Source organism: Cryptomeria japonica, chromosome 3, assembly GCF_030272615.1.
Source record: "Cryptomeria japonica chromosome 3, Sugi_1.0, whole genome shotgun sequence".
Taxonomy (NCBI): Eukaryota; Viridiplantae; Streptophyta; class Pinopsida; order Cupressales; family Cupressaceae; genus Cryptomeria; species Cryptomeria japonica.
In genome coordinates this window covers 395903452-395920355 of record NC_081407.1, presented here as the reverse complement: position 1 = coordinate 395920355, position 16904 = coordinate 395903452, and the positions used below count along the sequence as shown (strand labels likewise).

The window sequence follows — 16904 nt, the reverse complement described above, 5'->3', positions numbered from 1 at the left end:
TTCCAAGTAAAGAGTCTCATCCATTCCCTTTTCAATTACCATCTTGTTAACCTTACTCATTTCTTCTTCTAATTTAACCTTTGCCTAAAAAATGTTGCCAAAATGAGTTTTATTCGACCTCAACAGATTGTTCTTTATCACTTTTAATTTACAAACGACTCTATATAGCTTGGATCCTGAGACTTTTGTTCCTTTCCACCATTGCTCAATCAACCCTAATACTTTATCATCTTTTAGCCACATTTGTTCGAACATAAAAGGACATATCTTGGGTTTAACTTCTTCACTAATGGATAGCTGAACTAGGTAATGATCCGACCCTAAGATGGGAAGGATATCCGCTGATAAGGAATTAGGGAAGTTAATCAGACTGCCTCTAAGGAAAAACCTATCTAGTTTTTCAGCAATGTGGCTAAAACCTCTCCTCTTGTTGTTCCATGTATAAGTATCCTCATCCGTTTTGATCTCCATGAGGTTGGTCTTGTGGACCCAATCACAAAAATCCCTTTCAGATAGTGAGATTATTCTCCTCCCTCCTCTTTTCTCATTCTGATCCAAAATGGCATTAAAGTCACCTCCTATGATGCAATTCTGATTAGGGATTAGCCTCAGGTATAATTCTATCTCATTCCAAATCCTTCTTTTGTCCCTATTTTGTATTGGACCGTAAATATTTATTAGAAGGAAACACATATTATTTTTAATGCCTTTTACCCACCCGCTCATCCGGTTTGCCTGATTCCTATCTATTTCAAAGGATACCGCTCTTGGATCCCTAATTATCTCTATGCCACCAGAGGCTCCGTTAGCTGGGTAACTATTCATTTCTCTAATGCCTAGTTTTCTCCTGAAGATCTCCGATTCTTCTGCATTTAGTTTAGTTTCCTGAATCATTATTATTTTAGAGTTAGATGTTAAAATGCAGTGTCTTATGATCTGCTGTTTGTTAGGGGAATTCATGCCCCTAACATTCCATGAAAGGAGTTTCATGGCTCCTTGGGAAGGTACTTCCCCTTCCCTGTATCAAACATAGAAGTCAATTTGACCTGGCCTTCAACTGACCCATCCAAATTTCTAAGTTCTGATAAGGATTTTCTACCTCTTCTTTTGCTCAGCTTAGCACAGTCCGAGGTTTCCTTTCCAGGTTCGTTTTGAGAAATTCCAAGGGCATCCTCCCTGCCCTCATTATCTTTGTTGTTCAGTTCCACCATCAAATCGACATCCCCCATCAAATCCTCTTCCTCATTGCCTAAATCTAATTTTTTTGCAATTAGAACTTGTTTCTGCAAGGCTAACTCATCCTCATCAGCAATCTCCTCTACAAACCTATCCATGAGATTGCTAATGACCTCATTGGAAACTTGGGTGATAGATTCCCCAGTCTCATTCTCAAATGCCTTGACCTTTTTAGGTGAAGGCACTTAGATTTTGTCATCCTGTGATCTAGGGCAGTCCTTTGCCAAATGTTTTGCAGTTGGTTCCATACTTACTACATTATCCGACTTGACTTCCTCTAATGCTTTTAAGGGAAGGGATCTTGGAGTTATTCCTTCAAAAATCACCTCATCCTCCCTTTTGCTTTCAATCCCATCAGCAAAAGCATGCTAATTGTCTTCACCAATCCCACCCTCTCTTTGAGTCACATCGTTTCCTAATACTGCTTGGATAGGCTCAAGAACATTGTGATCCGGATTTAAACCCTGAGAAGGGCTTCGAGACCTTTCCTCCTCGGTGTAGATTATGCCATTTGTTACCATATACACAAATATTTCTTTAAAATATGTATAAAACTAAAAAAATAAATAATATGAATATAAATTTCTCTTATTACAAATATCATTACCCAATTTTTTTTTTTAAATAAAAAGTTATTAAATAACCCTTGTAGGGTTTGAGGTTTAAGACTTCTCCCATATTAATTCTCTCATAACGATAATGAACTCCTTTTTCGTGCGAACTAGGAATTTGCACAAATTGCTTTTCGCTCAGTCTTCACATAATCCTACACACAGAGAAACCAGGCGGTGGAATTACTGTGCATACATTTAAAAATATTTGAGGGCAAGGGAGTTTTCGCTGTATTTTACAGTAAAGGATAGCGGGGATATTCAGGTATTTGAAATTGTAGACAGCAGTCGCTATGCAGCACGACGAGGTAATATGGCAGGTCATTCGCCACAATCATTGCAGTTTTATGGCCAAGTAAGTGGTAATATCTCCCTTTTCTTTGTGCTTAATAGAAGAAGAGAATTTTTAATGTTTTAAAAAAAGTCAGAGTGGGGATGGTTTTAGTGGCTTGGTCAGTAAATTGAAGTATCAACATGACAATAAATTCGATTTTCCTTGTTTTAAGATACTAAATCTCTTGAAAGCAAAGCATTAAGGGAGGTTTAATAGCTGCTTGGACGCTTGTTGTAAGCTGAATTTGTGTCGGCACAAGATTTGGTTTATTTCTGCAGCTATTTCTAAATCAGTATTTCTTTTGAAACAGAACACAAACACAAAATTTTTGCCGAAACGAGTACAATGTTACTGGGCTTTGTAACAGGAGCTCATGCCCACTTGCCAACAGCAGATATGCAACTATTCGGGAACATGAAGGTATAAAATATATTTCTTATTTTTTTTCCTGGTTATCTAAGTTCCCCTTGTCGAGTGACCTTGTACTTAGGTTCTTCTATCAAATTCACACAGCTCTGGTCTTGTTCGCTGGATTTAACCACACCTAAAGCTTTGGATGCAGGGATCCCCTATGAAAACCCTAATGATTTTCCCACTTGAGCCTATCTCATTTGATCAGAAATATAATTTGTGAATTTTACCACCAGTCAACACCTCATCCTGTTTCCTTGAGATGTTTCTCCAGGAACCCATTTTGAAAGCTCCAATGATTTAACAGCTGGGCTCATTTCATTCAATTGGAATATATCTGTGAATTGTTAAAACACATTTATGAATTATATTAGTGTTTGTCTGACTACTTTTTGAAGGGCATCGTTTTTTAATTCTTTTTTGTGGCATGAGTTCCATGGTCTTTGTCTCAGATTCAAAGACTCTTTGAGATAGACTGCTGAACTGACCTTCCATTTAGATATATACTGTAAATTAATCTTTAAGTGCTATTTGTCCAAGCAGGATGTACCGATCAATTTTCACAATTTTCAATTCTCCAATTCATCTTTTCTTGTTACATGACTTTTGAATGTTGTGCTATCTGTAACTCTGATCATTTGTATTTTATTTGGACAATGTACCTTAGAGGTCTGTTTCCAATGCCATTTGCCAAGTTGTTTGTGACATTATTTTGTATCTTGGTTTGCATCTTTTCTATTGAAATCCATTAGTCAGCTTGTGATGGATGACATGGGCACTGTATTACATTCTTTTGCAGGGATTCTCTATTTGTACATGAAGTCAATTGAAAGAGCTCATATGCCAAACAAACTATGGGAAAGGGTTAAACTTCCAAGAAATTATGAGAAAGCACTGGAAACAATTGATAAATTTTTGGTAAGCAATTCTGTAGCATATTGTGTGTCTATTTCAAATGCATTTATGAGAAGGCAATTCTGTAGCATATTTTCAATATATGCTGAATTTTACCTTTTTATGTGAGCATTTACAATTTCACAATTAGATTCTTTCTTCTTTTGAATCGTTGTCTTCTATTTCATCACAAAGAACAAAAGTAGTGCATAATTGTCTGGTTAGTGGAGTATGCATTTTCATTAGTTGCCTTTTCTTTGGATGGGTAGCAATATTGGCCAAAATTTCTTGTTCACAAGAACAAACAGCGGCTGACAAAGATGACACAATATTTAATACGTAGGAGGAAACTTGCCTTAAAAGTCAGGTATTTATCTTTTTCATGTCTGACATGGTTGTTGGGAATATTGTTGTGAAGATATTCATTTATTACACTGAATAAGCAGTATGCCTGTTTTATTTGAAATTAATTGTTGTAAAATTATTAAGTTGAGCGATTGTTCCCTTAGACAAAGAAGCATAAAATGGTAAGCATGCCAACATAGATCTATCTCCACAAGGAAGAGGAAAACAGTTCACTCCATGGCACCATGCACTAAAACAAAAATTAGACAATGCACTGAGATGAAAATTAGACAATACGATGACTAAAGATGAGCATAATTTGTGCTGCAGTCCACCCATGGGGTGTGCAATTAATTTATATCTTTTATTCTCTGTTTCCAAGTTCGGCTTTATAGGCCCCCATATTGCATAAATACGAGTCAGGTACGGAATCAGACTAAGGACGGCCTTGGGTTTGCTCAGGGTCTGCCTCCGACTCGAACTCCTTCACCGGTTTCCTCTACGTGTCATTTCCTTGTCCACTGTTTCAGTCGGACATTTCCTTGCCTTCAGTGTCAAATGCGCTTGAGGAGATTGAAGCGCGTGGACATGCTCAAGATATTTATCTATCTTAATTCAGTGTTATGAAATGTTATTTTAATGTTTGTATATTTAATATAAAATGTATATATAAAATTATTAAATATAAATATACATAATATTATTATATAATTAATATATAATATTTAATATAATTTTCTTTTAAAATTTATAATTTAGAGTTTATATATAATGCGGTGCCGCCATACCCGTACACAAGGAAAAAATTGTGGTGCCTCCATACCTGCACCTGTATCTCGTACCTGCACTTGTACTTGAATTGACAACTTAGATTATATTAATCCATTTACATTCAAATCACAACCAATGGTTCTAACGACTTCTATAAGTGTTAAATGCATATTTTTCAAGTGAGTGCATTCTCCAATTTTAGCATGTTCGGTATATATGATCCCTCCCAAAGCTTTATTGCTGAGTTTGCTTAGAACCCATGTTGTAGGTTGATTAGACATAGATCCTAGTCTAGATTTGGCTAGGGTTTTGGTTGAACATGTGGGTTCAGTTTGGGTGCATCCTAGAAAAACTAACGATGTACTTGAGTCGCACCCACAGACGTGCAAAACTTTGGATGAAGTTGGACCAAGCTTAGCTGAATCCAAGAAGAGCTTGTCCGCAAAACATATATGCATATTTTTTTTTTAATGAAGAAACAATTAAGTAATCCTATAAGTACTTCTAAGTCAGTAACACACAAAAACAAAAGCAAAAATAAATTCCTACCTCTCATTCCTTGTCTAGTTCTAGAGAGTTTTTTGACAAGGGAATGGGTTTGGGGATGGGGGGACCAAGGGTTTAAATTTTAGAATGACAAGGTGACAACAATGGGGGTGGGGGCAACACAAATACATATAGCACATGAAAAAATAGTTATAAAAAAGATATATAAGAATTACAAATGAAACTTTGACAAACTAGTAAAACTACTAAACAATAAACTTTAAAGCTGTAAGCACATTGTAATGATTGCATTAAACATTTGAATTTTGAAGTAAACATTGACAATGAAAATGTCAAATTTGAAATTTATATCAAACTCAAAAATTCATAATGATGATTACAATGACAAATTTTCAAAATAACAAAATGGAGTGAGGTGAGTCCTCTAATCATCCCCATACTCATCAATAGAACTGTTGGACTCCACATGTTCAAGATCCTCCAAACAAATGCCATCCACCTTGTTTGTGTAGCAATGCATATTACATATAGTATTTGAAAAATAATTATAAAAAGTTATAGGAGTAATTATATGAATTACAAATAAGTATAAGAATTACAAATGAAAATCTGGCAAACTAGTAAAACCGCTAAACGATAACCCATAAAGTTGTAAGCACATTGCAATGATTGCATTAAACATTTGAATTTTGAAGTGAACATTAACAATGGAAATGTAAAATTTGAAATTTTTATTATACTCAAAATTCATAATGATGATTACAATGAAAAATGCTCAAAATAACAAAAAGGAGTGAAGTGAGGCCTCTAATCATCCCGAATCTCCTCATCAATAGAATTGTTTGAATCCACATGCTCAATCTCCTACAAACAAATACCAACCACCCCCTATTTGTTGAGCATCATCATCAACTTGTGTTAGCTCCTTTGGCTTTACATCCCATTGTGTGTTGATTTTATGGTAGTGCTCGTTAACCACAGGCAAACATTAGATCTGTTGCCTTCCCAACCATAGACGATAAGGTCTTATTGTCACCCCTGAGTACACTACATGTCCTTAATGTTATTGAATTCATTTCTATTGATGCAATCACGACCTTGCATATGTATGAATCAATACCTCCTAATAGACCTCAAGTCGGTCATATACTTTTGGTGCCAAGGATAGGGTCAGACCTATATATTACAAGTTACATATGAGTCTCCCTTAGTTGCAAGTTACATTTAACTTAATCACAAGTTACACACAATTGGTTCGCCCAAATAGGGCCTGCCCCAAATTAGACTCATACAACTGAGATATCCAAATGCCAAGGCCGACAGGCCACTTGGCATTTTGTGCACTAGGTCGGCCCTAGAAGGGATCCGACCTAGCTACACAACAACACCCCCTCTTAGCTAGGGAGGATTCCTTCTGAATAACCAAGTCACATAGCGACTACCACCATGGCTACTCCCATGAATAATACGTTCACCATAGTTACTCCCAGAGGGTGAACAAGCACATCATGGATTTTCTTCCATGATACCCACCATACCTACTCGCAAAGGGTGGGCTCACCATGCCTACTCCCAGAGGGTAGAAGAGGGCTTTCACCTCAACCTTCTCCCAGAGAAGGGTGCATTACCACCATGCCTACTCGCAGAGGTTGGATCCACCATACCTACTCGCAGAGGGTGGAACAAGTGCTTTAACCTCAGACTTCTCCCAGAGAAGAATGCATCTCCACCATGCCTACTCGCAGAGGGTGGAACGAGGGCTTTCACCTCAAACTTCTCCCAGAGAGGAATGCATTAACAAGGGATTGCACCTCGAACTTCTCCCTCACAGAGAAGAACTCATTAACAAGGGATTGCACCTCAAACTTCTCCCTCACAGAGAAGAACTTATTAACAAGGGATTGCACCTCGAACTTCTCCCTCACAGAGAAGAACTCATTAACAAGGGATTGCACCTCGAACTTCTCCCTCATAGAGAAGAACTCTTTAACAAGGGCTTTCACCTCAAATTTCTCCATCACAGAGAAAAATGCATTAACCAAATCTTCATGATGACGTGGCTCCCTCTGAAGCTGAAATGTCAGGCTCCCTCTGAAGCTGAAATGTCAAGCTTCCTCTGAAGTTGAAATGTCGAGCTCCCTCTGAAGTTGAAATGTCAAGCTCCCTCTGAAGCTGAAATGTCATGCTCCCTCTGAAGCTGAAATGTCATGCTTCCTCTGAAGCTGAAGCGTCAAGCTCCCCCTGAAGCTGAAGCGTCAAGCTCCCCCTGAAGCTGAAATCAATCTTTTGATCTCCTTGTCCAAGGTTACCTCTAGTTATGCATCACCAACTCAGCTTTATGGCAGCAAGCTGTCTCTAGACTTCAGCCTGTGATGCTTCCTCACAGGATGCCTCAAAATCTTCTTTCCTTGAATGCAATCTTTGATTCGTCCTGGAAGCATTTCAGAGAGAGATAATGATAGTCAGGGGAAATGTCAATGCATTATTCACTATTCAATGATGTAGCATGACTTAATGAAAAATTCATGAACATTATTCAAACATAAAAAGTACTTATCTTTTATAATTTTGCTCAGCAATGGAATTTCCATTCACTTGGATTAATCACACTGAAACACCTAGTGATGATCTGATGGCTGCGTGGCCTTTGGCCCTCGCCATCACTCATCATTTGTCCATAATATCTGCTCCGTGCATAGCTTAAGCATCATCTGAAGAACTGCCTTTAATACCATTCACAGCAAAGTGATGGACCAACCACATAAATGCGACAAAAATCCACCTGTAGCAGGGTGTGCCAGAATGCTAAGCTGCAGTGCCCATCCTAGGACAAACTTTAGATGATCTTCAAGTGCAACATAAGTAAGAACTCGAATAATTGGACCTTTAGTTGCAATATCATCCGATTCGCAACCCCATCCAATTATGCCTATGCAGGTTTCGGCGAAACGAATGCTTCATGTGACTCTTGAAGCTTCTAGGATGATGTGAGAGTTGTTGCAAGCCGTTATTGCACGGAGGCCTTCTCCATCATTCCTGATCGTTAGGTGCCTCTATTCGCTTTCGTCCCCATACGTACATTTCACATTTGTGTACGGCTTAATGTGATCATCACAAAACTCGCCACTATGTTGCTGCTTGATCTCAACCTTCCATTACATTGAGCAGTTGATAGCACGATACTGACTGGTGTCGCATCTTTGAATCCTCAGAATCCTTGCTTCCACCTTGTCGATGTCTCTAGCCACGAGCGCTGTGAAGCGAGCGATCTCCGTCATTTGCTAGTAAAATGTTACGATCGCCGGAGAGAATCCTCCACAACATGTTCTCCTCCTCGAATGAAGAATTCAAATATAGAATGTTAAAACGGACAAAGATGTCCATACTCCATAGCGACTCCACTTACGGTCAACATTTCGATACTAGGCTTGGCGACTTTCAACGCCAAGGCATTGGACTGAATTTGTCATTGAGCACTAACGACAGATCTATGGCGATCATCGGCACCTCAAAGGTCATTACTTGCAACAGAGCATATGCGATGCTCACGTCTGAGTTGAGAGGCTTGGTAATCGACTTTTGCTTGCACTTAGATTTCTCAGTCTGCAAATTACTTTGATTGAACTCCCTCAAAAGCACAGGATCTACCTTCAAGCGGTTAGGCTCTATAGAAGGAACCCGCTCTGATACCATGTTGATTTTATGGTGGTGCTCGTTAACCATAGGCAAACATCAGATCTGTTGCCTTCCCAACCATAGACGATAAGCTCTTATCATCAACCCCGAGCACACTACATCTCCTTAATGTTATTGAATTCATATCTATTGATGCAATCATGACCTTGCATATATATGAATCAATACCTCCTAATAGACCTCAAGTCGGCCATATACTTTTGGCGCCAAGGATAGGGTTAGACCTATTACAAGTTACATATGAGTCTCCCTTAGTTGCAAGTTACATTTAACTTAATCACAAGTTACACACAAGTGGTTTGCCCAAATAGGGCCTGCCCCAAATTAGACTCATACAACTGAGATATCCAAATGCCAAGGCCAACAGGCCACTTGGCATTTTGTGCACTAGGTCGGCCCTAGAAGGGATCCGACCTAGCTACACAACAACATTGTGATGCTTGACTCTCCTTGTACGTAAGCGTGTTATGGTCAATGAGATTCAAGACACTATGTATAGCCACAAGCTTCTCTGCCCTCCTAGAGGTAAGCCTATGCCTCTTAGTGGATGGAGCTATAAGTAAACCATTTCCTCTCAGTAGCAGAAGAGCTAGAAACTTGAGATAACAAACAAATGGCTAGGAGGCAGTCAAAGAAGTCAGCATGTATAGTCCACTACAAATTTGGCTCCTCCTATGCCATAGTTTTCCTATCCATCTTGGCATCCTTGAATAACCCCTAAGAGGCAAATTATGTCCACTTAGTACAAGTGATGTTGGTTTCTCTAGGATCATACATCATTAATCTTCATTATCTTGATCAAATTACAATCCGGTTAGAGTACTTTGTAGTCTTCTAGTTGCCAATGGAACAAACCATTGAAGGAACTAATTTCCTCTTATGAACATGGTTGCAGCTCTAGGATTCCTTCAACATTTGGCTCCATGGGCCCTTTTACCTTTCCTTGGACACCCTTCCCTTGAGTGCAAATTTGATGATTTTGAGGAATCTTTGTCCATACTTTTTACCTAGTTCCTTAGATTAATTATGCATTTTCTGCCTTTATTTTTAATGAAGAGCGTTATTTTCCAATTGTGGTCAACTTAGGTTACTATTAGGCATCTTGACCCAACAATGCATTGTATACTTGTTTATGTAATGAGATTACCACAAAGTTAAATAAAAATGTTTGAGTTTTGATAAGTATTTTTTGAGCCATTAGAACTCCAATTACTTTGATCCCTATCAATTGAAAAGTTGAAGGCTAAATGGTCAACTTGGCTAGATTTCTCCAAGTATCTTTGAGAAGTACATTTATGCTAGATTTGCCATTAATGACTATATTAGGGAGATTTTTTCCTAGTATGTCCATATATATCACTATTTGTTTCTTTGCCATGTTAATTGTTATTAAGATTGGATCGATCACTTAGTCCTTGCATATTGCTAGTTCCACCCTTATATCTTAATTCTCTTCTCTAGATGATAGATGGGCCATTTCTTGTTCTATCTTGCCACTCTCTTGTTGAAGTGGCAATTGCATCCCTAAGTTTTAGAATGCTTTGTAGTAAGTCTATCATCTTGACCAGTACATTAGTCACTATTACTTGTTGTGCATTGCTTTTGCTTGGTTCCAATCTGCGGGTTGGAATGTATGCATGTTATATCCCCAAATAGGGATAAAGGAAAACAACAATATCTCCAAAAATATTCAACAGTATGTTTTGAAATTTTATTTGCAAATAAAATTCCCTTCAACAAAATCAGATCTAGGATTTAGTATATTTATCTGATTTTTCTGCTAATTTATAGATATTTATGAATATTTCTGATTATGAAAAAGTTACAGAAAGCACTCTAAACCTGCTCAGAATTTTCAGAAATAACTTACATTATTTTTTCCTTGTTTTCCTGAGATGAACATGACCGGCAGTATGCAGATTTATGCTTAAATACCTTAGAAATGTCTTCAAAACCCTAGCTGCCCTTGCCAAAACCCTCAGAAAACCAGCGCTAGATCGCACACTGACATCCCACTTGTCCTTTCAGACGTTAGCTTCAATGATGCTTAGAAACATGCCGACATATTGCTGTAGGTGGTCCAAATCTGATGCTGATAATTCTGCATCGCATCCCCAAAATTGCCTCCAAACCTGATAAGGAAAAGCAGCTTTGAAAATGATATGCTAGGGCATCACAAACCAGGGATACTCAAGGGTTTCAAGACTCAAGGCAAAGATTGCAGCAGCAAAAGAGAAAAGACTCATCACATAATGAGCTCCAACAGAACAATAATATGTTATGTAATTATCCCCAAAAGAATGACTTAATCTCAACCAGAGATCCATTGCAAGCCGAATCCAATGCTCCAAATTGTAAATGTTTTCAATTTTCTATTCAATGAGCAAGATATATAATGTTATTGTATCTTTCTTGTAATTGTCAATTCACTATATAATAAGTCTGATTATTATATGGTATGTTGCAGATGGAGAAAGAGCATTTATAAATTTCGATGATCTTCCAACATTCACCGATCGATATATATACATGCAAATAAAGGAGATTAAGCAATACCTTGACCGGTCATGTCTATTAGACATGACCGATCAAGATATTACTTGATCGCGCCTCTTCAAACCATAATCGTGTTAAACGATACCAATCGGTGTGTATGCAATTAACAAATAAAACCGATACCAATCGGTATTCTGTGCATTACGATTTGTAACCGATGTTAATCGGTAGTTAGGCATTGGTTAAGAACCCGATGTTAATCGGGATTTATATGCAAGGTTATATATATATAAATCGAAGAATACGATCACAACAAGATCGTATATATGTGAATATCTACATAAGTTTGAGTTATCATGCATATGATTATTGGTATAAGAAAAACCGAAAATAACATATCGAAGAGTAATTATAATAATCATCAGACAAAGGAATGATAACTGAAGTCTTATCATAGTCTATCGATGAGATAGATGATTGAATGAGAGACTTCATTTATCTCTCATTCAATCATTTATCTTATTGAGGCTATCATGTATCAACACTCCCTCTTAGCTAGGGGAGATAAATGAAAGACAACATATCTAGCATCGCATTTCTCATGATGGTTAGTATTCCTTATGTAGTCTTATAATCTTACTCTCTAGGGGATCATATCACCTAGACATGTGACATGAAGTATCATCAATCATATGATACAAGAAATCACATCACCTAAGCATGTGACATGAAGTATCACCTAAACGCGTGATACAAAAGTTCATCACATCAACTTGTGATGACAAGATATCACCTAAGCACGTGATATCGGTATTGCCTAAACACACAATACTTTAAGAATAAGCACACGAGAATAGTTAAATTCTCAACTTATACAAGTTGTGGTATGTGCACTAACATTTTATCCAAATGTTTTACCACAACACAATCATGGCACATCCATGGCACACCAGAGATCCAACATGATAACTAGTTTGAACATCATAAGATCGTCACCTTATAATGTCTACATACAAGTGTTCATTATCTGAGAGATCGTCACCTCTTAGACATGAACACAGGGGGTTAAACCCATAAAAGTCCTAACATGACAAAGAAATTTACACATAAAACATCTTAATAAGTATAGGAGTACAAAGCAAATTAAATTTCAATCATACCAAGACTTTTTCTGAAGTGCTCAACTTTCACCCTTGAAAGTGGTTTGGTAAGAATATCTGTTGTCTGATCTCCTGTACAAATGTATATCAACTGGATCACATTCCTGTCTACCATGTCTCGTACATAATGATATGGAATCTCAATATGTTTGGATCTGTCATGAAACACCGGATTCACTGGAAGTTTTATACAACTTTGGTTGTCGTAATGAATAACTGTAGGCTTCATTGGTTCACCGAATAACCCCATAAGCAACTTCCTAAGCCATACTGCCTCTTGAGCAGCCATGGAGGCTGCAATGTATTCGGCCTCAGTGGAACTCTGTGCTACCGATGACTGTTTTCTGCTGATCCAGGATATCATGGCTGAACCTAAACTGAAACAACATCCTGAGGTGCTTTTCTTGTCAGTTACACTTCCAGCCCAATCTGAATCTGTGAATCCGTGTAAATCTAGTTCAACTCTTTCATATTTGAGACCAAGTTTTAGGGTACCTTGTAGATATCTCATGATATTTTTTACTGCTACCAGGTGTATCTCCTTTGGTTCACACATAAACTGACTCAAGGTATTAACTGCATAACAGATATCTGGTCTCGTATTTACAAGATACATTAGGGACCCAATCATTTGCCTGTATAGAGTAGGATTTGAGGGTTGTGATTCTGCTGCTGCCTCCTTAAGTTTATGAAGGTTTGTTTCCATTGGAGAGGTCACGGGTCTGTAGTTTAGCATTCCAAATCTCTTCAAAATGTCCAAGGTATATTTACCTTGGTTTAGTATAATGCCATCAGAATTCTGCCATACTTCCAAACCTAGGAAGTAATGAAGGAGTCCCAAGTCCTTCATGTCAAATTCTTTAGCAAGGTCTTTCTTACACTGATCTAGGAGGTGATCTTTTCCTGTGATTAACAAATCATCAGCATATCACCTTTGTCTTGCTTATAGTAGAGATTTGGATCTGTATCATTCTTTGAGAAGCCTAGCCCTGAGAGATAAGTGTAAATTCTTTTATACCAGGCCCTGAGAGCCTGTTTAAGCCCATAAAGAGCTTTCTTGAGTTTACATACATGAGATTCTACATCATGAATCTCAAACCCTTCAGGTTGCTCTAGGTATACTTCTTGTGCAATCTCTCCATTAAGAAATGCTGTCTTTATATCCATCTGATGTACTTTCCATCCTTTTGCTGCTGCAATGGCGAAGACTGTTCTTACTGAGGTATATCTGGCTACAGGTGCAAAGGTTTCTTCATAGTCAATTCCTTCCTTTTGTGAGAACCCTCTGGCTACAAATCTAGCCTCGTGTTTCTCAGTGCTGCCATTTGCAGCATGTTTGATTTTGAAGAGCCATTTGGAGGTGACACCAGATTTTCCAGTTGGCCTAGGAACAATCTCCCAAACATCATTTTTCATAATGGACTGGTATTCCTCAGACATGGCATTTTTCCATACTTGATGTTTAAGTGCATCTGATACATTAGTAGGTTCAGCTTTTGAAAGATCATTCATGAGAGCAACGTAGTTGGTAAGTTTGTTAGGCCTTTTGCTTTCTTTGAAGGTTCCTGAAGGGGCAGCATACTTTTGAGCTTCTTCTACAGTTTTGGTGGCCCATAGTGGTCTTTTCTTGAAATTTTCTCTAGGTGGGTTTTGAGTTTCACCTTCATTTTCCTCAAGACTCTCCCTCTGAAGCTCAGGGGCAGGGTCTTCATCTATGCTAGGGATAGGGATATAGGCTTCAGGTTCTATTGAGCTTTGGGCTCTTTTGAAGGCTAAGTCTTCTTCAAAGATTACATTCCTACTCAGTTCAATATTCCTCTGACCAGGTATATAGATTCTGTAGGCCTTGGAGGTTTCACTATATCCTACAAGTATTCCCCTTTTTCCAGAAGGCTCTAATTTTAATCTTTTCTCCTTAGGTACATGAATATAGACAGGGCACCCAAATATTCTAAGGTGGCTGATATCTGGCTTTGTTTTAGTAAAGACTTCCTCATGGGTTTTATCTTCAAGATGGGAGTGAGGACATCTATTTTGTATATATACAGCAGTGTTGGTTGCTTCTGCCCAAAGATTGGTATTTAGATTCTGATCAAGAATCATGGCTTTGGCAGCTTCTACAATTGTCCTATTTTTCCTCTCAGCTACCCCATTTTGTTGAGGATTATAAGGTATAGTAAGCTCCCTCTTAATCCCAGCATTTTTACAAAAATCTTTAAACAAATCTGAGGTGTATTCCCCCCCACTGTCAGTTCTTAAGGTTTTAATTTTATTTCCTGAGTAGTTTTCTGTTAGTGATTTAAATTCCTTAAACCTATTAAGGATCTCTTCCGATTCTTTACATTTCAGAAAGTAGATCCAAGTTTTCTTAGAGTAGTCATCAACAAATATTACATAATACAAAAATCCCCCTAAAGAAGGTACGGACATAGGTCCACATACATCAGAATGAACTAACTCTAAAACTTTGCTTGTTTTCCTAGTACTATTTTGAAAAACACCCTTAGTATTTTTACTTAGGGCACATCCCTTGCATGCCCCTGAAGGATATTGCTTTAACTTAGGTAGACCTGTGACAAGGTTTCCCATTGATGATAAAGCTCTAAAATTCAGGTGACCTAGTCTTCTATGCCAAACTTCATTAGCATCTGTAGCTTCATGGATTAGGGCTAGGTTGGGCTTTGTGCACAGCTCATACAAGTAGCCTTGTCTTTGACCAATGGTTTTAGCTTTTTTGATAGATGAATTCTTTGGCGAAGCCAACACTCTGTTGTCCATGAAGGTCACTCTGTACCCATTATCCTCTAGTACTGATATAGAGACTAGATTTCTCTTGATGCCTGGGACATATAGTACTCCTTTAAGTTGCAATGATACGCCTGACTTCAGTTTGATGGTGTAGGTTCCAACTCCTTTGACTGGATGTGTGGAGTCATCTCCGATAGTCACTTCGTCATCATTCTCCTCTATCATGGAGTCTAGCACTTCTCTAAACCCTGTAATGGTGTCTAGATGAGCCACTGTCGATCACCCAGGAGTTAACCTTGTTTGATGCTTGGTTTGTAAGTGCTGAGTAAAGTACATACTTCTCGGAGTCATCTTCCCCTTTAGATTTTCCTGCTTTGGCAAATGTGGCTTGTTGTTTGGCTCTTTCCGGACATTTGGCAACATAATGTCCGAATTTGTCACATCTTTAACATTGGATATGAGAGAGATCCTTCTGGGAGATATTCTTGCCTTGATGACCTTTCCTTTTCCTAAATTGTTTCTTTTTGCTTTTCTTATTGGAGTTTGTATTTAGGACTTGAAGATCTTCATCTATATTCTTTTGTTTGATCCCTTTCTTATTTAACCTTGATTCTTCTTGGAGACAGTCTGCCCTTAACCTTTCAAACTTTGGAAATTTAGCCCTTGCACTGATGCCTTGGACAAATGTTTCCCATATACTAGGCAACCCATCTAGAGCAATGAGTGTTAATTCTTTGCTTTGGATCTCATATCCAAGGGTTGCTAGCTCATCCCTTAGGGCTGATATCCGCATGAAGTAGGCATTGACTGTCTCCCTTTTGATCATAGCTATATGATTTATTTCTCTCTTTAAAGCCAAGGTTCTACTTGCATTGGATATCTCGAATGCATCTTCAAGTGCTTTGAACATGTTGTAGGCCGTTTCATGTTTCCTTATGATAGGCATAATATTATTCCTCACCCCATCAACTATGATTTTGATGGCCTCTTCATTTCCCTCTATCCATGTCGCTTTGTCAGGTTCAGTCTTAGGTTCTGTGGTTTCAGCTTTTACAAATGATTTAACTTTATTTTCTCTTAGAATCATCTAGATTCTGAACTTCCATGCTGAGAAATCATCGCCTCCTCCGAGTCTATCTTCGAATCTGATAGTGCTTGCCATTTGGAGAAATGTGATGTTGGATATATTCTTGACTTGAATTTAACACAAAATTGAAAAGCCGCTGGTTCGATTTTAACTTTGCTTTGATACCATGTAAATGTTTTCAATTTTCTATTCAATGAGCAAGATATATAATGCTATTGTATCTTTCATGTAATTGTCAATTCACTATATAATAAGTCTGATTATTATATGGTATGTTGCAGATGGAGAAAGAGCATTTATAAATTTCGATGATCTTCCAACATTCACCGATCGATATATATACATGCAAATAAAGGAGATCAAGCAATACCTTGACTGGTCATGTCTGTTAGACATGACCGATCAAGATATTACTTGATCGCGCCTCTTCAAACCATAATCGTGTTAACCGATACCAATCGGTGTGTATGCAATTAACAAATAAAACCGATACCAATCGGTATTCTGTGCATTACGATTTGTAACCGATGTTAATCGGTAGTTAGGCATTGGTTAAGAACCCGATGTTAATCGGGATTTATATGCAAGGTTATATATATATAAATCGA

At 37.9% G+C, this 16904-nt stretch overlaps 1 protein-coding gene across 1 annotated transcript in view; it reads left to right on the top strand.

Moving 5' to 3' along the window:
* The first annotated feature begins 1895 nt into the window (after positions 1-1895).
* Positions 1896-16904, top strand: part of LOC131047894 (uncharacterized) — a 45943-nt gene continuing 30934 nt past the window's right edge. The window contains exons 1-4 of the mRNA XM_057981706.2: positions 1896-2202; positions 2492-2601; positions 3392-3510; positions 3756-3853. Of these exons, the coding sequence (XP_057837689.2) occupies positions 2141-2202; positions 2492-2601; positions 3392-3510; positions 3756-3853 (389 nt within the window). The 5' untranslated portion in view covers positions 1896-2140. The remainder of the gene's footprint in view (positions 2203-2491; positions 2602-3391; positions 3511-3755; positions 3854-16904) is intronic.